The sequence below is a fragment of the Chiloscyllium plagiosum genome, unplaced genomic scaffold, assembly GCF_037043375.1.
Source record: "Chiloscyllium plagiosum isolate Xiang-an unplaced genomic scaffold, Cpla_swu_hap1 HiC_scaffold_9, whole genome shotgun sequence".
Classification (NCBI taxonomy): Eukaryota; Metazoa; Chordata; class Chondrichthyes; order Orectolobiformes; family Hemiscylliidae; genus Chiloscyllium; species Chiloscyllium plagiosum.
In genome coordinates, this window is record NW_028270147.1 from 76,088,645 (window position 1) to 76,113,178 (window position 24,534).

Consider the following 24,534-nt stretch of genomic DNA (forward strand, 5'->3'; position numbering starts at 1 on the left):
TGCCTACATTTAGCTGACCACAGTTGTTTATAGTGAACATATCTATGAACATAGATGCAAATACAAGAATTAGCGGCAGCAGTAGACAAATCGGTCCTTTGATCCAGCTTTGCCAATTCACAAAATGATGGCAATTTCAACTATGGCCACAACTTAGTTTTCTGTCTGCCCCCAGTGGCTCCCGGCTCCCTTGTCAGTCAAGAACCTGTCTAAGAATCAAAGACTCTGCCATTATCGTTCTCTAGGGAAGAGAAATCCACAGACACATAGCCCTCTGACAGAAAAAAAACCTACTCATCATCTCTGTCTGAAATGGTAGACCTTATATTTTAAACTATGTCCTGTAAGTTCTCATCTCTCTCCCATGAGCAAACATCCTTTCAGCATCCACCATGTCAACTCCTCTCAGTAAATGGATAGATACAGTCTATCTGCAGACAGACAGTAATTAAGTGTCAGCCATTTTCAGGTATTGTCATGATCCAGTATCTCAATTACTCTGTGTGAGTGACAGATCCATACGCTATACGTAGATGCCTTCACGGTCATGTCAATTACAATTGTGTTGTGTAGAAAGGAATGGATGCCCCATCAGAGCAAGTGATGCAGTGGCATTGTGCTGGACGAGTAATCTAAAGTCCCAGGCTAATGCTGTGGGGTCATGGCACCAGGTAGATGGTGAAATTTGGATTTAAGTAACAAAACAATCTGAATTTCTTTTAAAAATCTGGTCTAACGGTGACCCCGAGAGCACTGCCCACTATTGTAAAAACCCTATGGCTCACGAGGAAAGTCATGTGGTCCTGCCAGGTCTCCAGACTCAGGGGAATGATGTTGATCCTGTAATGACCTAGCAAGCCATTCAGTCGTAGCCAACCAGAACAAGGTCTGATAAAAGCAATGAAATCATCCATACCACTCGGCACAAACATAGCACTGCAAACAACAACAGCAGACACAGGTCTGCCCACACTGCAGATTCCTCCATATTATTGTCAGGGGCATGGGAGAACAGACCAATCATGCGCATGGAACAATACTGGGTAGACAATGTCGCAGACACCACCATCACCATCCCTGGGTATGTCCTGTCTCACCCATAGGAAAAACCTACCTGAGGTGGTACCACAGTGGTGTGCAGTCAGCAGTGAGTTACCCTGGAAGCTTTCAACATTGACTCTGGATCTATGAATTCTCATGGGATCAGGTCAAGCAGACCTATGCTGATTACCACCTCCCCACCACTATACACCCCTCAGCTGATGAATCATTACTTCCCCACATTGAATACCAGTTGGAGGACATCCAAGGGTGGCATGAGCACAGTATGTTTTCTGGATGGGGTCTTCAATGCCGATCACTGATAGTGGGTCAGGAGCAGCACTGCTGACCACCTGAACTCTAAAGGACATTGCTGCTAGACAGGGGCTGAGGCAGGTGACGAGGGGACAAACGAAAGGGAAAGATGTACCACATTTTCATCAAACTGCAGCTGGATCTGTCCATGACAGTACTGGTAGGAGTGACATTGCAAAGTCCTTTTGGAGATAGATTACTGCCTTCACATTGAGGATAATCCCCATTATTGTATGGGACTATGATCATGCTAAATGCATAAACTTCAAAAAGATCCCGCAGTGCCAGCACAGACATTCATGATACATTGTAGGCCATCAGCAGTAGATGTATTCAAACACAATCTGTAACCTCATGGTAACCCAGCATATTCCCCTCACTACCATTCCCACCAAACCAGGGGATCAATGCTGATTCAGGGAAGAGTGCAGTCCAGGAACAGCACAGGTCAGGAACATTGGTACACTCTCCATTTGCTTGGATGAGAACAGCTCCAACAACCTGCGAGAAACCTGACATTGTCCAGGACAACTGTTTCGTACCCATCCACTACATTCACCACTGACACACATGCACAATCTACAAAATGCACTGTGAAACCTCCAATACCAAAGCTCTTGCAACAACACCTTCTAAGCCCACGACCTCCACCACCTAGAATGGCAAGGGCAGCAGTTATGAGGGATGAGCGCCACATTCAAGACAGCGCCACATTCAAGACACCCCCACTGCCCCTCAATCCACACAACATCCTTAGTTGGAAATATATTGCCTTTCCTTCATTGCTGCTGTTAAAATCCTGGAGCTCCTGTTCTCTCACCCCAAGGACTGCAGACCTTCAAGAAGAGAACTCACCACCAATTTCTTGAAAGCAAATTGGAATGGACAATAAATTATCACCTGGCCAGCGACATCCACATCCCATTAATGAAAATACTTTTTAAAACACAGTGTGGCTGTACAGGCTTCTCCATAAGTGCAACCTCTCTCATCCCCACACCCTCCTCATATCCTTCTGAATTTTCTTTTTCAAGAGTGGATCCGATTCCCCCTTCACTGCTGTTCTAACAACCACTTGTGGTCAAATCATTCCCAATAATCGCATCAGGTTTAAAAAAAAAGTGCTCCTGTTATTCCTCTTTTTAGTTCCTTCATATCTTCTGATCAGCCTGTTCAGAAATGGTATGACACAACTCTGAAGCAGATGAACATGGATCTTTTGGCTCAGAGTTAGCGGCACAATGCCCTCAAACCCCCACCCCACCTTCAGTTTCTACTGTTAAACTGAAATGTATCTCCACAATTATTGATTTAAGGATCAATGGAACCCTAACTTTCTACTTAGCTTCACTGTTTGAAAACTTTCTGTTGATCCCACCTCCTAGCCTTCATTGCTGCAACGTATGCGCTCCTAGTTTTCCATATCTCTTGCCCTTGGTATTTTCTTCTGGTAGTTACCTGTGCAACTTCAGTCACTGAGCTAACTTTGGAAGTACATGGGCATGTTGCTGGAGATATGATGAGACACAACATAAATGTAAATCCAGCTTTGCTTCAGATGTCCAATATCTTTTCTCTAAAGAAGGATGCAACACCCATAGATGATTGTCAATTAATGTTCTGTACAAATTCACCACTATCTTTTTATTTTTGTATTAAATGCTGCAAGCAAAAATGTGAATTCCATTTCCACTTACAAAACAAAAATATTTCCAATAAATCTGTTTGGATATGTTAAGACACATTTTCAGGGCATGTAGACTTTAACCTAGACCTTCTAACTCAAAAGTATGGACACAACCAAAGCAGCATAAATCCCTCACTATGTGCTCTTTTATTCTTGCTCTTGTGAGAGGAAGACAATATCATTGAGAGGAATTTTCACCTTCGCCACTTAGGCAAATAACAGTGAGGATGAGTAGCCTCTCTGAGTTATATGACTATTAAAATTCTCAAGAGTTTTAATGAAGCATGACCTGCTCTTTACAATCTATATTGAATTTCCCTCATTTCTAAATGTTGATTAGTGTGAGGTGTAACTTCTTTTTCCCATGGAAATTCTGACTGCTCTATGGGCGGCATGGTAGCTCAGTGGTTAGCACTGCTGCCTTACAGCGCCAGCGATCCGGGTTTGATTCCAGCCTCGGGCAACTAGCTGTGTGGAGTTTGCACATTCTCCCCGTGTCTACGTGGGTTTCCTCCCACATTCTAAAGGATGTGCAGGTCAGGTGAATTGGCCATGCTAAATTGCCCATACTGTTAGGAGCATTGGTCAGGGGTAAATGTCTGGAAATGAGTCGGCTGGTTTACTCTTTGGAAGGCCGATGTGGACTTGTTGGGCTGAAGAACCTGCTTCCACACTGTAGGGAATCTATATTTCTCGAACACTTTCCTTTCTTTGCCAACCTCCGAATTAAAATAATTTAATTGAGGATGGTCAGTACCTCTAATATTTGATTACAAAGCTCACTCAGTTTGAACTTCATGGAAATTAACCCTTTCAACACAATATCTTTGGTAGTTGGTCCTTCTAATGCTCCTTGTAAGATTATGAATGGAACTTAGTTGCGAAACTATTTCTAATGTCAAAAATAAGAAACAATTATAATAATGGATCAGTGATAATATAGCTAACAGTGCTATAACATTCTTAAATGAGACTTCACAAATTTTCAGAATCAACTTGGGATTTACATAGCTCCTTGAACAAAGATATCCAGGAATATTAGCAAACAAAATGTGATATCATACTTTGAAAGCCAATCGCAGGACTAGTGAACAAAAGTTTATTTAAAGAGGTATATTTTATCGAGCATCCAAAAGTAAGACACAGACAGAAACATATAGACACTTAGAGAGGTGGACGGAGGTTCAGGAAAGGAAACCACAGTTTTGGGTCTAGGCAACTGAAACCACCAGCCTATTATACAGCAATTGAGATAAGATGCCAAAGAGGCCAGAATTGGAAAAAGTACCAAGGTTTTTACACAGGTAGTGTTGTAGCACAGAGAGACCCAAGGTTCAGGTGTATAATTCTTTGAAGCTTGCCTCATATATAGATAGGGTGTTTAAAGAGATGTTTAGCACACTTCCCTTTGTTGCTCAGCCCTTTGAATAAAGGAGTTGGGAAGTCATGTTGCCATTATACAAGACATTGGTGAGGCCTTTTCTGGAAAACTTTATCCGGCTCTGGCCGTCCAGTTATATGAAGGATATTATTAAGCTGGAAAGGGTTCAGAAGAAGTTTACCAGGATGTTGCTGGATATGGAAAGTTTGAATTACAAAGGAAGTCTGGATAGACTGGAACTTGTTTCACTGGAGCATAGGAAGTTGACAAGTGACCTTATTGAATTTCATAAAATAATGAAGGGCTAATGGTAGTCGTCTTTTCCCAGGAGGGGGGATTTCTCGACTAGGAGACACATTTTTATGTTGAGAGGAGAGAGATTTTAAAAAGACATGAGGGGTAAACTTTTATCACAGAGGGTGGTTCCTAGGGAAGTGGTGGATGTGGGTACAATTGCTATTTTTAGGTGGGACTAGTTTAGTTTGGGATTATGTTCGGCATGGATTGGTTGGACTGAAGGGTCTGTTTCCATGCTGTATGACTCTACGTTGCCAAGTTGGTAAATATTACAGAGATAGGGACAGGTAAAGTCTTGGAAGAGCTTGTAAACAAAGATGAGAATTTTCAAACTTATATACTATTGTGGGAACATATCAATACAGGAATAGGAGTAGGCTTTCAACCCCTTCAACCGGTTTAACCATTCAATGAGATCATCAATGATCTGTGGCCTAACTCCATATACCCGCCTTTGGCCCGTATTCCTTAACATCTATGCTTAACAAGAAAATCTATCTCAGATTTATAATTAGCAACTGTTCCAGCATCCACTGCTTTTTGTGGAAGTGAGTTCCAAACCTCTAGGACACTTTGTATGTTTCCTAACATCTTTCATAAACAGTCTGGCCCTAATTCTTGGACTAACTTTCTGTTGATCCACCTCCTAACCTTCATTGTTGAAATGTATGCATTCCTAGTTTTCCATAACTCTTGTCCTTGGTATTTGCTTCCACTGCTTTTTGTGGAAGTGAGTTCCAAACCTCCACCACTCTTTGTATGCTTGCTAACATCTCTCATAAACAGTTTGGCCCTAATTCTTGGACTAAGTCCCCTAGGTATAGACCCCAACCAATGAAATAGTTTGTCTTTATCTAACCTGTCATTTCCTGTTGAATGCTTTGATCAGATCACTCTTAACTTTCTAAATTCTAGAGAAAAGTGACCTAATTTGTGTAATCTCTCCTCATAACTCCTAAGTCTATATATCATCCTTGTAACCTTGGACCAGGAAGCAATATAGGATAGCATTCACTTGTTTAACTGGAGCATAGGAAGTTGACAAGCAATCTTATTGAAGCTCATAAAATAATGAGGGGTATAGATAGGGTTAATGGTAGTCATCTTTTCCCAGGAGGAGGGATTTCCCGACGAGGAGACACATGAGGGGTAAACTTCCATGCTGTGGGACTGGGATCTCGTGTGAGGCAGTTTATGGGCAACAGAGATTTGGATAAGCTTGGGTTTATGGAGATGGGCCAGGAGCACAATGGAATTGTCAAATCTTCAGGAATTAATGGCATGAATACAAATTTGCCCAGTAAATGAGAGGAGGAAGGGAAGCAAACAGACAAATTTAAAGTGATGAAAATTGTATGTTTGTGCAGTTATAATCAGAATTTCATTTTAGAGTTGATTATAACATCTGTATTTTTACTTATAATTCAAAGACTGTTTCCATTATGTGTATGAAGTATCTGACGAACGAAGAAACAATTCTCATGTTTTGTTTTTAAACTTACTCTGTCCTGTAAAGTAGATAAGCGTTGATGATTAAACCAGAGATTAAATCAAATATTCTCACAATTAGAGCTGTGGAAGAAGGATGTTTTGTCATTTCCATGTCATTTTTGGTTTTATTTTAACCAGTTAATTTTAAGAAAAGTATCAATAAATTGATAGCAATTACAATTAAAACACAGAAATGTAGCTACCATTTCCTTCACTATGTCAAGTGTTCAATGTTTTGTTCTGTGGAAACAAAATGGCTACCCAAAGCAGATGACTACATTGAAGTTCGATAAAGGTCACAATGACACATTTCACAACAATTACAGATAATAACTCCCACCCTAACAGCACTGTGGGTGTTTGTGCACCAAATGGACTGTAATGTTTCACAAAGGCAGCTCACCACCATCTTCACAAAGGCAACTAAGAATGAGAATTCAATGCTGGGCTTCCCAATGACGCCTACATCCAATGAAAAGAATGCAGGAAAGGTAGAGTCCCAGTGTCACGTCCATCCTCTGATTTCCATAGAGGAGATATCCTGCATTTCTCAGGGTGGGGTTTATCCTGCGTTTCTCAGGGTAGGGTTTATCCTGCATTTTTCAGTATGGGGTTTATCCTGCATTTCTCAGGGTGGGGTTTATCCTGCGTTTTTCAGGGCGGAGTTTATCCTGCATTTCCCAGGGTGGGGTTTATCCGGCGATTTTTAGGGCGGGGTTTACCCTGCATTTCTCAGGACGAGGTTAATCCAGCATTTCTCAGGGCGAGGTTAATCCTGCATTTCTCAGGGTGGGGTTTATCCTTTGTTTCTCAGGGTGGGGTTTATCCTGCATTTCTCAGGGTGGGGTTTTACCCTGCATTTCTCAGGGTGGAGGTTATCCTGCGTTTCTCAGGGTGGGGTTAATCTTGCATTTCTCAGGGTGAGGTTTATCCTGCGTTTCTCAGGGTGAGGTTAATCCTGCATTTCTCAGGGTCGGGATTATCCTGCAATTCCCAGAGTGGAGTTTATCCTGCATTTCTCAGGGTGGGGTTTATCCTGTGTTTCTGAAGTTGCATTTTATCCTGCATTGCTCAGGGTGGGGTTTATCCTGCGTTTCTCAGGGTGGGGTTTTACCCTGCATTTCTCAGGGTGGAGGTTATCCTGCGTTTCTCAGGGTGGGGTTAATCTTGCATTTCTCAGGGTGGGGTTTATCCTGTGTTTCTGAAGTTGCATTTTATCCTGCATTGCTCAGGGTGGGGTTTATCCTGCGTTTCTGAGGGTGGGGTTTACCCTGGATTGCTCAGGGTATGGATTTAACCTGCGTTTCTCAGGGTGAGGATTTATCCTGACTTTCCTGAGGGGGTGTAGTTATCCTGCATTTCTCAGGGTGCAGTTTATCCTGCATTCCACAGGGTGGGGATTATCCTGCGTTTCCCAGGGTGGGGATTATCCTGTGGTTGCCAGGGTGAGGTTTAACCTGCATTGCTCAGGGTGGGGTAAAAACAATGACTGCAGATGCTGGAAACCAGGTTCTGGATTAGTGGTGCTGGAAGAGCACAGCAATTCAGGCAGCATCCGAGGACAGGCAAAATCGACGTTTCGGGCAAAAGCCCTTCATCAGGAATAAAGGCAGAGAGCCTGAAGCATGGAGAGATAAGCTAGAGGAGGGTGGGGGTGGGGAGAGAGTAGCATAGAGTACAATAGGTAGGTGGGGAAGGAGATGAAGGTGATAGGTCAGGGAAGAGAGGGTGGAGTGGATAGGTGGAAAAGGAGCTGGGCAGGTCGGACAAGTCCGGACAGGTCGAGTTACTGGAGGTTAGAAACTAGGATGAGGTGGGGGAAGGGGAAATGAGGAAACTGTTGAAATCCACATTGATGCCCTGGGGTTGAAGTGTTCCGAGGCGGAAGATGAGGCGTTCTTCCTCCAGGCGTCTGGTGGTGAGGGAGCGGCGGTGGAGGAGGCCCAGCACCTCCATATCCTCGGCAGAGTGAGAGGGGGGAGTTGAAATGTTGAGCCATTGGGCGATTTGGTTGATTGATGCGGGTGTCTCTGAGATGTTCCCTAAAGCGCTCTGCTAGGAGGCGTCCAGTCTCCCCAATGTAGAGGAGACCGCATCGGGAGCAACGGATACAATAGATGATATTAGTGGATGTGCAGGTAAAACTTTGATGGATGTGGAAGGCTCCTTTAGGGCCTTGGATGGAGGTGAGGGAGGAGGTGTGGGCACAGGTTTTACAGTTCCTGCGGTGGCAGGGGAAAGTGCCAGGATGGGTGGGTGGGTCGTAGGGGGGCGTGGACCTGACCAGGTAGTCACGGAGGGAACGGTCTTTGCGGAAGGCGGAGAGGGGTGGGGAGGGAAATATATCCCTGGTGGTGGGGTCTGTTTGGAGGTGGCGGAAATGTCGGCGGATGATTTGGTTTATGCGAAGGTTGGTAGGGTGGAAGGTGAGCACCAGGGGCGTTCTGTCCTGGTTGCGGTTGGAGGGGTTGGGTCTGAGGGCGGAGGTGCGGGATGTGGATGAGATGCATTGGAGGGCATCTTTAACCACGTGGGAAGGGAAATTGCGGTCTCTAAAGAAGGAGGCCATCTGGTGTGTTCTATGGTGGAACCGCTCCTCCTGGGAGCAGATACGGCGGAGGCGGAGGAATTGGGAATACGGGATGGCATTTTTGCAAGAGGTAGGGTGGGAAGAGGTGTAATCCAGGTAGCTGTGGGAGTCGGTGGGTTTGTAGAAAATGTCAGTGTCAAGTCGGTCGTCACTGATGGAGATGGAGAGGTCCAGGAAGGGGAGGGAGGTGTCAGAGATGGTCCAGGTAAATTTAAGGTCAGGGTGGAATGTGTTGGTGAAGTTGATGAATTGCTCAACCTCCTCGCGGGAGCACGAGGTGGCGCCAATGCAGTCATCAATGTAGCGGAGGAAGAGGTGGGGAGTGGTGCGGGTGTAATTACGGAAGATCAACTGCTCTACGTAGCCAACAAAGAGACAGGCATAGCTGGGGCCCATACGTGTGCCCATGGCTACCCCTTTGGTCTGGAGGAAGTGGGAGGATTCAAAGGAGAAATTGTTAAGGGTGAGGACCAGTTCGGCCAAACGAATGAGAGTGTCGGTGGAGGGGTACTGTTGGGAACGTCTGGAGAGGAAAAAACGGAGGGCTTGGAGGCCCTGGTCATGGCGGATGGAGGTGTAGAGGGATTGGATATCCATGGTGAAGATGAGGCGTTGGGGGCCGGGGAAACGGAAGTCTTGGAGGAGGTGGAGGGCGTGGGTGGTGTCTCGAATGTATGTGGGGAGTTCCTGGACTAGGGGGGATAGGACAGTGTCGAGGTAGGTAGAGATGAGCTCAGTGGGGCAGGAGCATGCTGAGACAATGGGTCGGCCAGGGTGGTCAGGCCTGTGGATCTTGGGAAGGAGGTAGAACCGGGCAGTGCGGGATTCCCGGACTATGAGGTTGGAAGCTGTGGGTGGGAGATCTCCTGAGCTGATGAGGTTGTGTATGGTCTGGGAGATGATGGTTTGGTGATGGGGGGTGGGGTCATGGTCAAGGGGGCGGTAGGAAGAGGTGTCCTCGAGTTGGCGTTTGGCTTCAGCCATGTAGAGGTCAGTGCGCCAGACTGCTCAGGGTGGAGTTCATCCTGCGATTCCCAGGGACGGGTTGTTTATCCTGCATTTCTCAGGATGGGGTTTATCCTTTGTTTCTCAGGGTGGGGTTTATCCTGCATTTCCCAGAGTGGGGTTTATCCTGTGTTTCACAGATTGGTGGTTTATCATGCATTACCCAGGGGTGGGGAGTTTATCTTGTGTTTCCCAGAGATGGTGGAATTTATCCTGTGTTTCTCAAGTTGGGGTTTATCCTGCGTTTCCCACGATGGGGCTTATTCTGCGTTTCTAAGGGTGAGGTTTATCCTGCATTTCTCAGGGTGGGGTTTATCCTGCGTTTCTCAGGGTGGGGTTTATCCTGCATTTCTCAGGGTGGGGTTATCCTGTGTTTCTCAGGGTGGGGCTTATTCTGTGTTTCTCAGGGTGGGGTTTATCCTGCGTTTCTCAGGGTGGGGTTATCCTGCAATTCCCAGAGTGGAGTTTATCCTGCATTGCTCAGGGTGGGGTTTATCCTGCATTTCTCAGGGTGGGGTTATCCTGTGTTTCTCAGGGTGGGGTTATCCTGTGTTTCTCAGGGTGGGGTTTATCCTGCGTTTCTCAGGGTGGGGTTTATCCTGAGTTTCACAGGGTGGGATTTGTCCTGTGTTTCTCGGGGTGGGGTTTATCCTGCGTTTCTCAGGGTGGGGTTATCCTGCAATTCCCAGAGTGGAGTTTATCCTGCATTGCTCAGGGTGGGGTTTATCCTGCATTTCTCAGGGTGGGGTTATCCTGTGTTTCTCAGGGTGGGGTTATCCTGTGTTTCTCAGGGTGGGGTTTATCCTGCGTTTCTCAGGGTGGGGTTTATCCTGTGTTTCTCAGGGTGGGTTTATCCTGTGTTTCTCAGGGTGGGGATTATCCTACATTTCTCAGGGTGGGGTTTATCCTGTATTTCTCAGGGTGGGGTTTATCCTGCGTTTCTCAGGGTGGGATTTGTCCTGTGTTTCTCAGGGTGAGGTTAATCCTGCATTTCTCAGGGTGGGGTTTATCCTGCGATTCCCAGAGTGGAGTTTATCCTGCATTTCTCAGGGTGGGGTTTATCGTGTGTTTCTGAAGGTGCATTTTATCCTGCAATGCTCAGGGTGGGGTTTATCCTGCGTTTCTGAGGGTGGGGTTTACCCTGGATTGCTCAGGGTATGGATTTAACCTGCGTTTCTCAGGGTGCGGGTTTATCCTGCATTTCCTGAGGGGGTGTGGTTATCCTGCATTTCTCAGGGTGCGGTTTATCCTGCATTCCACAGGGTGGGGATTATCCTGCGTTTCCCAGGGTGGGGACTATCCTGTGTTTCCCATGGTGGGGTTTAACCTGCATTGCTCAGGGTGTGGTTTAACCTGCATTGCTCAGGGTAGGGTTTATCCTGCGTTTCTCAGGGTAGGGTTTATCCTGTATTTCTCAAGTTGGGGTTTATCCTCCGTTTCCCATGATGAGGCTTATTCTGCGTTTCTCAGAGTGAGGTTTATCCTGCATTTCCTGGGGGAGGTGCTATTCTGTGTTTCTCAGGGTGGAGTTTATCCTGCATTTCTCAGGGTGGGGTTTATCCTGCATTGCTCAGGGTGGGGTTTATCCTGCATTTCTCAGGGTGGGGTTATCCTGTGTTTCTCTGGGTGGGGTTTATCCTGCTTTTTTCAGGGTGGGTTTATCCTGTGTTTCTCAGTGTGGGGCTTATTCTGTGTTTCTCAGGGTGGGGTTTAACCTGCGTTTCTCAGGGTGGAGTTTGTCCTGCGTTTCTCGGGGTGGGGTTTATCCTGCGTTTCTCAGGGTGGGGTTTATCCTACATTTCTCAGGGTGGGGTTTATCCTGTGTTTCTCAGGGTGGGTTTATCCTGTGTTTCTCAGGGTGGGGTTTATCCTGTGTTTCTCAGGGTGGGTTTATCCTGAGTTTCTCAGGGTGGAGTTTATCCTGTGTTTCTCAGAGTGGGGTTTATCCTGCGTTTCTCAGGGTGGGATTTGTCCTGTGTTTCTCAGGGTGGGGCTTATCCTGTGTTTCTCAGGGTGGGATTTGCTCTGCATTTCTCGGTGGGGTTTATCCTGCATTTCTCAGGGTGCGGTTTACCTGCATTTCCCAGTGTGGGGTTTATCCTGTGTTTCTCAGGGTGGGGCTTATCCTGTGTTTCTCAGGGTGGAGTTTATCCTGCGTTTCTCATGATGGAGTTTATCCTGCACTTCTCAGGGTGGGGCTTATCCTGTGTTTCTCAGGGTGGAGTTTATCCTGCGTTTCTCAAGGTGGGTTTATCCTGTGTTTCTCAGGGTGGGATTTGTCCTGCATTTCTCAGGTTGGGGTTTATCCTGCATTTCCCAGGGTGGGGTTTATTCTGCGATTCCCAGGGTGGGGTTTATCGTGCGAGTCCCAGGGTGGGGTTGAACCTGCATTGCTCAGGGTGGGGTTCATCCTGCGATTCACAGGGACGGGTTGTTTATATCTGCGTTTCCCAGAGTGGGGTTTATCCTGTGTTTCTCAGATTGGTGGTTTATCCTGTATTACCCAGGGGTGGGGAGTTTATCTTGCGTTTCCCAGGGATGGTGGAGTATATCCTGTGTTTCTCAAGTTGGGGTTTATCCTGCGTTTCCCACGATGGGGCTTATTTTGTGTTTCTCAGGGTGAGGTTTATCCTGCATTTCTCAGGGTGGGGTTTATCCTGCATTTCTCAGGGTGGGGTTTATCCTGCATTTCCCACAAAGGGGTTTATTCTGTGTTTCCCACGATGGGGTTTATTCTGCGTTTCTCAGGGTGGGGTTTATCCTGTGTTTCTCAGGGTGGGTTTATCCTGAGTTTCTCAGGGTGGGGTTTATCCTACATTTCTCAGGGTGGGTTTATCCTGTGTTTCTCAGGGTGGGGTTTATCCTGTGTTTCTCAGGGTGGGGTTTATCCTGCATTTCTCAGGGTGGGGTTTATCCTGCATTTCCCATGATGGGGTTTATTCTGCATTTCTCAGGGTGGGGTTTATCCTGCATTTCCTGGGGGAGGTGCTATCCTGTGTTTCTCAGGGTGGGGTTTATCCTGCACTGTTCAGGGTGGGTGTTATTCTGTGATGTTGAGGGTGGGGTTTAGCCTGCATTTCTCAGGTTGGGGTTTTATCCTGCATTTCTTAGGTTGGGGTTTATCATGTGTTTCTCAGGGTGAAATTTGTCCTGTGTTTCTCAGGGAGGGGTTTATCCTGTGTTTCACAGGGTGGGATTTGTCCTGTGTTTCACAGGGTGGGGTTTATCATGTGTTTCTCAGGGTGGGGTTTATCCTGTGTTTCTCAGGGTGGAGTTTATCCTGCGTTTCTCAGGGTAGGTTGTATCCTACGTTTTTCAGGGTGGGGTTTTATTCTGCATTTCTCAGGGTGTGGTTTATCCTGTGTTTCTCAGGGTGAGGTTTATCCTGCATTTCTCAGGGTGGGGTTTTATCCTGCGTTTCTCAGGGTGGGGTTTATCCTATGTTTCTCAGGGTGGGATTTGTCCTGTGTTTCTCAGTCTGGGGTTTTATTCTGCATTTTCAGGGTGTGGTTTATGCTGTGTTTCTCAGGGTGGGGTTTTATCCTGTATTTCTCAGTGTGGGGTTTTATCCTGCATTTCTCAGGGTGGGGTTTATCCTGTGTTTCTCAGGGTGGGGTTTATCCCGTGTTTCTCAGGATGGGGTTTATCCTGTGTTTCTCAGGATGGGGTTTATCCTGTGTTTCTCAGGGTGTGGCTTATCCCGTGTTTCTCAGGGTGGGGTTTATCCTGTGTTTCTCAGGGTGTGGCTTATCCTGTGTTTCTCAGGGTGGGGTTTATCCTGTGTTTCTCAGAGTGGGATTTGTCCTGTGTTTCTCAGAGTGGGATTTGTCCTGTGTTTCTCAGGGTGGAGTTTATCCTGCATTTCTCAGGGTGCGGTTTATCCTGTGTTTCTCAGGGTGGAGTTTATCCTGCATTTCTCAGGGTGCAGTTTATCCTGTGTTTCTCAGGGTGGGGTTTATCCTGCTTTCTCAGCGTGTGATTTATCATCTGTTCCCAGAGTAGGGTTATTCATGCTTTTTCCAGAATGGAGCTTAACTGTGTTTCCCAGAGTGGGAGTTTATCCTGCGTTTCTCAGGATGGGGGTTTATCCTGTGTTCTCAGGGAGTGGTTTATCATTGGACCGGCACTGGGCATTGTAGACAACATCCTTTGTCATGATCAGCCATGCCACCCCTTTCAGCTACTAAAAGTAACAATTCCGTTGACATTTGGATCGAGTCACCTTTCTCTGTTTTACAAAGGTGTCTCGTAATCAGAATTATCAACTATTAAAGATGTAGTTTGCATCGTCAGCACAAAATGGATATGCTAACCTCATTTAATCAAGATCTAATTGTTAAACCATGAGCTAAGTGAATAGGGGAGCAGGCTGGCGGGACTGAATAGCTTTTTTCTCACCCTGAGGCAGTGAAACAGCGAGACACAGAGGTAAGTATAACAGGGGTGGATAGCTCTGAAGTGTTCCCCAGTTAGGTGCTGAGTCTCCAGAAATGGAACGTTACAATTTCCATCCTAAATAACGCAGCAGATTAAAAGTGGAAAATCACACATGAAATCAACAATATGCCTGGGATGTGGTTTTCCGCCAGGCCTCAGAATGGACTGTTACTCTTTCAGGCAGAGGAAGCAAAAGTCTAACTGCTTATACCATTTGTCGGACCCTGTTTGTAATTTTCAACATGAATGGCTAGAATGCTCAGCACTTAAATGAATCAATCATTTTGAACTATTCCAAAGCAGCAATGTTTTACCTCAGGTCTCTGAGGGATACCAATCTCTGGTGTTTGGTTTAATGTCCAAACTTGTTCTGAATTAGTTGATCACAACTAGCAGCCTTTTATAACAGTGCAATTGGTGGCAGTGCTCGAGGTTAGGAAAGGAGAAACTAAGAAGGTTTTCAAGTCCTGAGCTCCTTTCAGCTTTATATCACACTATAGCTGCTACTCATGGAATTATAGTCATAGAATCATAGGAATGTACAACATGGAAACAGACCCTTCAGTCCAACTCATCCATAGTGACCAGATATTCAAAATTATTCGAGTCCCACTTGCCAGTGTTTGTCCCATATTCCTCCAAACCCTTCGTCTTCATGTCTGAGCTACAAGTGACACTTGGAGGGTGAAATAAGTCATTCCCAGTCACAAAAATGAGTTCATAGCAAGTTAACAAAATGTCTGTTGGAAGTGAAGGCATGATGTAAAATGGTTTGCTGATTCACAATAGATGAGTTTGCCATCATTGTGGAAGACCAATTTCATGCTGCAACAGATTTCTCTCATTGAATCAAGCAAGCAACTGGTGGGAGCAAATACTATTTACATAGCTGCATGCAATGAGGGAATCAATACATCAGCATTGAATGGGTGGAAATAAGTTGGCTTTTCATTAGTGTGTAACTGCTGTTGTCAGGCAAAATACTCATTTGAAGTCCCTTCTCGAAAGAGAACACCCCATTTCCAGGAAAGTAAATCTATGAAAGTCACTTTGCTTTGTTGCATTTCAATTTGTGTCAATTGATTGTGCAAGGCACCAACAGCAGTCATATACCACAAATTCTCAGAAGAAATTCAGAAAATAAAATCCAGAATAAGGAACTATGTCAAGTAAGTTGCAGGATCCAGAAAAGCTAGTAAACATCTGGTTAAATGTAAATTTACTTCTGAAAATCTTGTGTTCTTCACTATTTGTAACTGAAACAGATGCAGCACATTGAATACAACTCCTGAGTCCTTCATGTTATGTTTTTGAATGTACTTTCAATGAAGAATACAATTTTTTTTTACTAAAACTTCCTTATGATTAATTCTGTTCCAGTATCTTACTTCCCTTTCTTATAACATGATGGTTAACTATTTCACACTTGATTTTTTTCTAAAATAGGGGACTGAATGAAAGGTTGAATACTAAGGAGGAGAAGTGAGCCCAGTTGCTTCCATGTCGGCCATTTTTGATTCTGTGGCTTGCATCAATCAATACTGTGAATAGCTGCAGTGCCACAAACTTCTTGCACAAAACTGACTAAGACGTCAAAGGGAAGGGAAGGGAAGAGGTAAAAGTAAGCCAGGAAATGAAACTGAAGTAATTGAATTTAGAAGAATTCCAGTTGTTAAAAGCTGCCAGTAAGGTATAAAAAAGGCTGGCAGGTTTATAACAGGATTTTGAGTGAATCAATTTGTACAAGATTAATTTGCCCATTTCATGATATTAAATCATGCCTAACTATTCTTCCAATTTCGTTAACATTTAATGGAAATAAAAATCTAAAGGGGGGTTACTTGGTATAAACAATCAGAGACTAAGAAAAGCTTCAGATCCCATACCATATAATTCTTCTTTACGTACAACAGTTTCAGTTTCAAAGCATTCAACCATCAATCATGAATGTCAGGCACAGCATGTTTAGAAATGTGTCATCGGGGAAACTTTTTCCATCTTTAATGTGAGTTATTGCTTTTTCAATAGAAATCCATTCAAAAGAGCATAAAATACAGAACAGGTTTTAGTGAGAATTTGGTTTAATGTTTTCTTTGATAATTGCAACAAACACTAAAAGGTATTGCTTTCTGCTGCACCTGAAAATCTAGTTGAAACATTAAAGGATCCCACCTCCTGAATAATTTAACGATACCCACATTTGAGAGTACAGGGTATGTCCAATTTTATGGGTGGAGATTCATTTGGGCAACAGTTGATGAACAGGTATAAAATACCAAGATTTGGGCAAACTGTAGCTATGCATGCAACTCACTCACTCTGAAGAATCTGCCATCTTAATCCATTTGTGTTGGGGTTACACGACTCTCTGAGTACAAATGCAAAGGTCTTGATTTATTAAGTAGCTGTTTGGCAGTAGCACAGATTGTTATATAGTCTACACTGTGTTTCACATTAATGTGTTTTTTTTGGATATCTGTGTCATTGGGCTTTTCAGAAATAATTTATGATGTACTCAACCTATCCACAGCATTATTTACTTTCACTGAGGCATTTACCAGGATAGTAAGAAGGCCCTGATATACTTAATAACTACTAACAACACAAGCGATTATAATCACAAATTATGGATAACAAACAACTGTAGGGAAAATCATTTGGAAAGCACAAAGGAAATGTCATCATTCATTACGCTGTAGAAATTGAAATTGCCCCCTGAAACTGTTATTATTACCTTGCATCTTTGGAAACTGGCCTTTGGATGAAACTTGCAAGAGGTTTTATTTATGTTTGCAATGTTCTGATTAATTTGACTCATCAAGAGGAAAACAATTAGCTTCAAATTAATAATCTGGAATAACTTTGATGGTGACTTAAAAACCATTTTATGTTAAGTAGAGGCCCACCAGACCTGAATCTGTTGCTCTTTCCTTACAATCAGGTGGTTAATGTAAAATTGCAATTGAATTTTACTGTGGTGAATCATCATCTATTTTAACATTTAACATACCTCCTACTTCAGTAAAACTCTGTCACATCTTATTAGTGTCTATTTTTAATTGTAGGGGTTAGGTTATAAGAAGACATTACACAAATGAGGCCTGTTTTGTCTAGAATTTAGAAGCTTAAGAGGTGATCTAGTTGAAGTCTTTAAGATATTAACAGGAAAAGGCAGGGTAGATAAAGATCAACTATTTCCACGGTTTGGAGATTCTAGTACTATGGGGCATTCTCTGAGAATTAGGCCCAGACCTTTCAGGAAGGATGTTAGGAAGTACTTCTACACACAAAGGGTACACAAAGGGTGGTAGAGATTTGGAATTCTCTTCCGCAAATGGCAGTTGACGCAGGATCGGTTGTTAATTTCAAATTTTCACTCAGCAAAGATAATAAGGAATATGTGCCAAAGGCAGGTATATGGAGTTTGGACTCAGATCAACAATAATCGCATTGAATGGCATTACAGGCTCAAGGGGCTAAATGTCTACTTCTGTTCCTGTGTTCCTAATATGGCATACCAACCTGTTACACAACAACACATCTGTAGCGAAGGTTAGTTCTAAGATATTTTTACTTTAAATACAATGTTAATGCAGCTTGTAACCCTGCCATTGAATGGGTATCTTAAGGTGACCATAGAATTGTCATTGAATTCTTTTCTAATTTCACACTACATTACCCACCAGTTCATAACACATTGCTCACAATGTGACTTTCATTCACCATTCTTTAGCAGTTGTCTTTTAAGCATACATTGTTTAGAGCACTTTTGAAGGAAAGAGTATCACAGGAATATCACACAGAACAAATGTGGCTCTTGATGTATTACAAGGTGTTGGTCCAGTTGACAAATTCAAAAGGTTTTATAAATTGCAAAAGTGAACCACAGCCAGTTTGTTGTTCAATTAAATCCCAAGTCTAAACTACTGTAAGGAATTCATCAGGTAAATGGAGTTTTGAAATTAGGTCAAAAATGTTAAAACTAGTTGAAAACCATGAGGAACCATGATTTGCTTAATTGGCTTCAAGAGCAAGGAACTATTTAGCCAAATTTTCATCTCACACGTTTTTTTTTCCCTGAAGTGTTAATTGCACCATCAGTTGCGGAAGGCAGTCCAAAAAATTGTATCATCTGTGGATTGAATGAACTGCGGGGCAATTCTTGCCTTCTCATGGTTATGAGTGATACATGCACTGTGATCAAAAGGACTTGAGAAACATACTGGCCTATTCTTGGTCTTATATTCTCATGGTCATGAGAATCAGGTTGCAAACTTTTTATCTCCCTTCCCACAAAATTTAAGAAGATAATTTGTAGGACTACATCCTGCCTCTGACAGGCGCAAGTGTTTTACTTCAAAAGGGAATTGAGCAAGTCATTATCTGGTGATTGTAAAAGCACAGCAATTGGTAGAGAACACTTTGCATTATGTAGCATTGGCCAAAACTGAATTTATAAACACACGCCAACCAGTTACTTGCATTTATAAATCCAAAAATCACTAAAGTCAAACCCGCCAGCATGGCTTTGACGTCCAATAACATGGTTCAAACATGCTGCAACATTTGATCTCTCCAACCATTAGAAATTACAAATATACATCTTCCAAAGACATTCGTATATAACCTAGACTAATGCACTAATGCAATACTGAGGGAGCACTGAACTTCACAGATACTGTCCTTTGGGATGAAGAAGTACCACTTCTCCTAACAGGTAGATGTTAATGATTCCATTGTTATTATTTAAGAAAAAGCAGAGAAGTTCTCCCTCGTCAATACATATCCATCAACTAATATCACAAAAAGATACAATCCAACCATTTATTTCAGCCTTGTTTTTAAGACATTGCCTTGTGTAGTCTACATTACATTGCAGTTACACTCTAAACATATTTCATTAACTGTAACACGTTTAAGGATATCCTGGGATTGTCCTTTTTCTTTTTTGTTCTGATTCATAACTATAAATTAAAACAGCAGGGATGAACTTTAATTGAAATATGATCATGTCTATTTCCCCTTACTTGCTTTGAGAAGCACAGTATTTACTACCAAAAACTAATATGTCAATCTATGGACCATGACATAGATTTAGAGGGATGGTGATAATGTTATTTTAATTAATTATTTCCCCATTCAAAAATACCTCAATTGCTTACAGAGAATCCAACAAGGTACCGTTTGTAAAATGGCTCCTATTTATTTTGTAAGGAGGAAAATGGCTTAATGCGGAAATATTTTATGTGGAACAATGGTTCTGCTATTTTAATGTATAAATCATTTAGTATTCAGACAAGGGTATGAATGTTCTTTTGCATGGCGATTAGTTAATAAAATGTATTGCAAAATGGTACCATCTGAAGTGCATATAGCAACAGAGACAATGTTTGGCTCTGGTCACTGAAACATTCGTTCGCACTGTCTTCAAAACCCTCCTAAAAATTATAGATTTTAGTCTCACTTCTGCCCCTACATATCCATTCCCTCTTTTTTGCATCCTTTCCAATGTCAATAACTGTGAAGCATTTCTGCTCATGGAATTCACAATAAAGATACATGTAGTCCTCATGGTTGAGAAATGAGTCTTTCAAGGGTGAAAGATAATGGGCACCAATGACCAAATGAAAAAGCTGGCACTGATCCAGGGAATATAGGTTTGTTTTTGCTTCATTTGGTTGCCTCTAAACTGCTTTAGACATTCTGAGGTGATATAAAAATGTAAATCTTTTCTCTCAGTTGCTAAGACATCAGTTTCAGAAGTTTAAATTAAGCTCTCTGATAGATGCTAAACCTGTACCACAAAATACTTTTGAAGCACCACTAACATTTGACAACTTCATTGATAAAACATGTCTATTTACTCGGTTTTATTTTCAAGTTGTTACACAAATGTCTACCTTTTGTAAACTTCGGAAATATACAATTTGAGAGTGGTCCTCCTGCTCGTACCTGAATCCAATGTATTTGAAACACTGAATAAAGATCATATTCCAAGATCATTACACCACTTTATGAACAATAACCACGATATAAAAAGAACTCCCTAATGTAGAAGGCATATTTCAAGGTGTTTACCAGAGCAATGAAACTGCAACAAGCAAAATAACAGGTAACATCAACAGCAAAGAACAGAATAAAACAAATCTTTTCAAATTTTCCATTAGTGGTGCAAAATTCTACCTTTTTTCCTCAATCTTGTCAATCATTGACATACATCTACCTGGGATGTAGATCATCCTTTTGACTTGTAGGAAAAAACATATTCCCCTTCAGAATAATTTAGTTCAGTTCTGGAAAATTTTGGCAATTAAGCATGAACTGGTGAATAAATTCTGCACAACAAGAAATTGACATGGAATAAAACATCTGAACAGTATTGTAGATTCAGCGTAGTGGTGGAAAAGAACTACAAATTACAATGCACAGTACTGCTTTTCCTAATTACAGCAAAATAACAGACAAAATTGATTTAATGATCCAATGAAATCTCAACTCGAAAACTGTAATGTAAAACGTCACCCAACTAGGATCAAAAATACAACGCTTAGCTTTTCCTTTTCATGGTATCTTTAATCACACTGCTTCAACTCTCCAATACATCCAAAACACATTTCATTACTCAATGCTTTTGAAAAATCAGGCTCTTATTAAATGCAAAAGGTGCTTAAACATCCAAGCGATCATTTCATCCAAAGTTGAGTTTACAACAGTCTCAGGCATTTTGTCACTCCACACCGAAAAGCAAATAATCCAGGGTGGATTCTAGCAAGGTGCAATATCTCAACTGCAACCAAAAAAAGCACCTCATTCTAAACAATAGGAAGACAGGGAAACTGGAAAATTGGATAAAAGAGGATGTTCACCACCCACCCCATTGTAATTTGTCTAAACAGAGAATTTCAGATAAATGCGTGGTTATATTTACAGGATTAATTTCGCCCTGTCAAATTGCACATCTGACATTTCCGTTAAATAGCCGGTCTTAAGCATCGACTTGGCTAAGAAGCGAAATATCCCTTTATATCGCGTGGCCACCCTTCATCATTCACCATTGGACATTTAAAGATAAATGAATTGCTGGGCTAAACATGTGTATTTCAGAGTTATGAAGCACAGAAGTCATGTTCCTTTACCTTGGGTTGCACCCAATAGTGCAGCGGCAAGAGCCAAGTATTTCAGCCAGGAAAACTTGCTCATGGTTTAATTCTGCTGGTGGTCCCCAGTAGTTAAACACCATGCGTCCTGTCGAAAAACAATACAACTATTATTCGGGGGTGTGGAGAAAATAAATAATAAAACTTGATAACTCCTTCAAATAGTCAAACTAACGCGTTTTGAAAAGAGTGCATACGTTTACTTTGCTCGATTGTCGATGAATGCAACTTCCTCCAAGTTTAGCAGAACCTCAAACCACTTGTCCTGATATACAAGTGATGTAAGTTACAGCTCCTCATCGCTCTCTCGATAGGTTCTCAGTAATGTCTTCAGGAAGTCACTTGCTTGAGCAAAACTGTATTGCGTGGAAACTTCCCCCCCAAAAAACTGAAATGTTGCAGCGCTTGGCGTCTGTTTGTGTAACGAGTGTACATGGATAGAGATGTTAAAACTGCACTCAGATCTGGATTTTTAAAAGTGGCCTTGGGCCATGCCTGTGAACTCAATGGTGGCTCAAAGTTCAGTGTGAACCCTATCTTAATCTGCAACTCCGCAATCTTTCATTCAGTTAGAAGCGGGTGAGCAGGTTCCTTCAGCTACTTTGGACATGAATCCTGTGAAATGCAGGTGGAATACAAACACTAAGGTGATGTGCCAAACAGCGAAAGGTGTAAACCAACTTCTCTTCCCCCCCCCCCCCCAGCTCATAACTCCAATGACGTAAAATCATTGATGTTTCAGCCCCGGAAATGTACTTATGCAGTCAAGTGGAAAATATGGCAACCCAAAGACAAATGGTGCCTCTATAATTAAACTGCACAAAAAAAGATACTGAGTCTACAACAGTGCCTTTCAGCAAAAAAAAAGTACTGCTGCCGATGGAGTGATCATATGACTGTCCAACCATGCAAATATAGCGCGTTTTTTCACCTAATAGTAACTGGATGTCAGAATATTTACATACAGCTCGCCCCTGGGGACTAGACGTCAAATGTCACACAACCTAAGTGTTCTTAGCATGTTCCAATCCCTTCAACCATATTACTTGTGATTGCTAGAAAAAAACACAGGCATGTTCAACAGTGCACCCCATGGCCAGGGAGCCTACAAATCCCAACCTAAGGTTACAGGCCTTTTAGTATTGAGATGAGAAATTTCTTCACTCAGAGACTGATGAGTCTGTGGAATTCTCTGTCACAGAAAGTGGGTGAGGCCAAACCATTTGATGTTTTAAGAGGGAGCTAGGTATATATTTAAGGAAACAAAGAGTGTGAAAAGCAAGCCAGAACAGGGCAATGAGTTGGATGATCATTTTGAATGCCCAAGCAGGCTCGAAGGGCTGAATGGCCTATTCATGCAGCTATTTTCTGTGTTATCCACATGTCCATTTTTTCTGGTTATTTGAAGCACATGAGGAACAAAGCACTCCATGGAGTTGAATATGTAACTTTTATTGATATTGCATGATGGAACCTGACTGAAGTAGAAGTTTAAAGTAAATTAACATATTATTCATACGATTTGATGGTAGTATTTCTCAACATTAGCAAAAAGGCAATTCTTTTATTAGGTTTCATTGTCTCTGTCAGGGAATGGGCCATAGTTTGCCCACTACTTATAGACAGGGTGGTTACAAAGGCATTTCGCACATTTGCCTTCATTGCTCGGTTTTCCTTCATGTGAGTCCAAGGAAAGTGATGGGACCAGACGGAGTACCAGGCCGTGCACTCAGAGCATTTGCAGGTCAACTGGCAGAGGTCTTCTCAGACACCTTTAACTTCCCCCTGCAGCAGGTCACTGTGCTACCTGTTTCAAGAGGGCCAACATCATCCCTGTGTCTAGGAAGGCTCATGCAGCATGTCTCAATGACTACTGCCCATGGCCCTAACTTTGGTGGCCATGAAGTGCTTTGAAAGGCTGGTCATGGCATTAATCAACTCCAGCCTCCCCACCACTCTTGACTTAGTCCAATTTGCCTATCGGACCAACAGACCCACGTCAGATGCCATATCACTTGCCCTTCACTCCTCCCTAGAACATGTTAACACCAAGAACAGCTATATAAGAATCCTACTCATTGACTACAGTTCAGCCTTCAGTACGATTATCCCCTCGACACTGATTACTAAACTTAGTGATCTTGGAATAAGTTCCACTCTCTGCAAATGTATCCTCAGTTTCTTGACCCACAGGCCATAATCAGTGAAGATTGGGGACAATATTTCAACCTCACTAACACTCAACACTGGAGCCCCCAGAGTGCGTACTCAGCCCCCTACTGTACTCACTGTATTCCCGTGACTGTTTCCATGCTGTACATCTCTATGACTCTATGACTGCATCACCAAATACCAGACTAATGCCATTTACAAATTCGCTGATGAAACCACCAGAGCTGGTCGAATCTCAGATGGAGACAAAACAGACTACAGATGGGAAGTGGGAGACCTGGAAAAATAGTGCACTACGAACAACCTAGCTCTCAATGCCGGCAAAACCAAGGAACTCATTATTGACTTTCGGCTGGATTTTACTCATGTCCCCCTACACATTAACAGCACAGAGGTGGAACAAATGAGGAGTGCCAAGGTCCTGGGAGTGGTCATCCACAACAAGCTGTCTTGGACTCTTCATGTGGACGCACTGGTTACAAAGGCCCAACAATGTCTCTTCTTCCTCAGGCAGCTGAGGAAATTTGGCATGACGGCGAATACCCTTGCCAATGTTTATAGGTGTGCCATCGAGAGCGTTCTGTTTGGATGTATCACTACCTGGTATGACAACTGTACCGTTCAAGATCAGAGACGGTTACAGAGAGTGGTGAACTCGGCCCAGACAATCACAAAGGCCAACCTCCCATCTATGGAATCCATCTACCAGGCCCGCTGTGAAGGAAAGGCTGCCAGTATTCTCAAAGATCCATCCCACCCTGGCAATGTTTTTCTACAACCTCTACCATTGAGTGAAGGTACAGAAGCCTGAACACATGCACCAGCCAGTTTTGCAACAGTTTCTACCCGACTGTTATTAGAAAACTGAATGAACTCACAAGCTCCTAATATTCGCCTGTACCTGTGTTTTTGTTTTTTGCCACTGTTTACCTATTACTTACTATCTATGCTACTTAACATT

At 43.0% G+C, this 24,534-nt stretch overlaps 1 protein-coding gene across 33 annotated transcripts in view; it reads right to left on the bottom strand.

The window, feature by feature from the left end:
- The window catches only part of ptprc (protein tyrosine phosphatase receptor type C), a 165,837-nt gene extending 143,835 nt beyond the window's left edge, over window positions 1–22,002 (bottom strand). For 10 of the 33 annotated variants that reach the window (XM_087990826.1, XM_087990822.1, XM_087990828.1 and 7 more), the window contains exons 1-2: window positions 21,599–22,001; window positions 21,381–21,489 (exon numbers count right to left, since the gene is read on the bottom strand). In XM_087990826.1, the coding sequence (XP_087846952.1) occupies window positions 21,381–21,444 (64 nt within the window). In that variant the 5' untranslated portion in view covers window positions 21,445–21,489; window positions 21,599–22,001. Of the gene's footprint in view, window positions 1–21,380; window positions 21,490–21,598 lie in introns of all 33 variants that reach the window. The other 23 variants (XM_087990818.1, XM_087990820.1, XM_087990817.1 and 20 more) reach the window with 12 other exon arrangements.
- Between the last annotated feature and the right edge of the window lie 2,532 nt (window positions 22,003–24,534).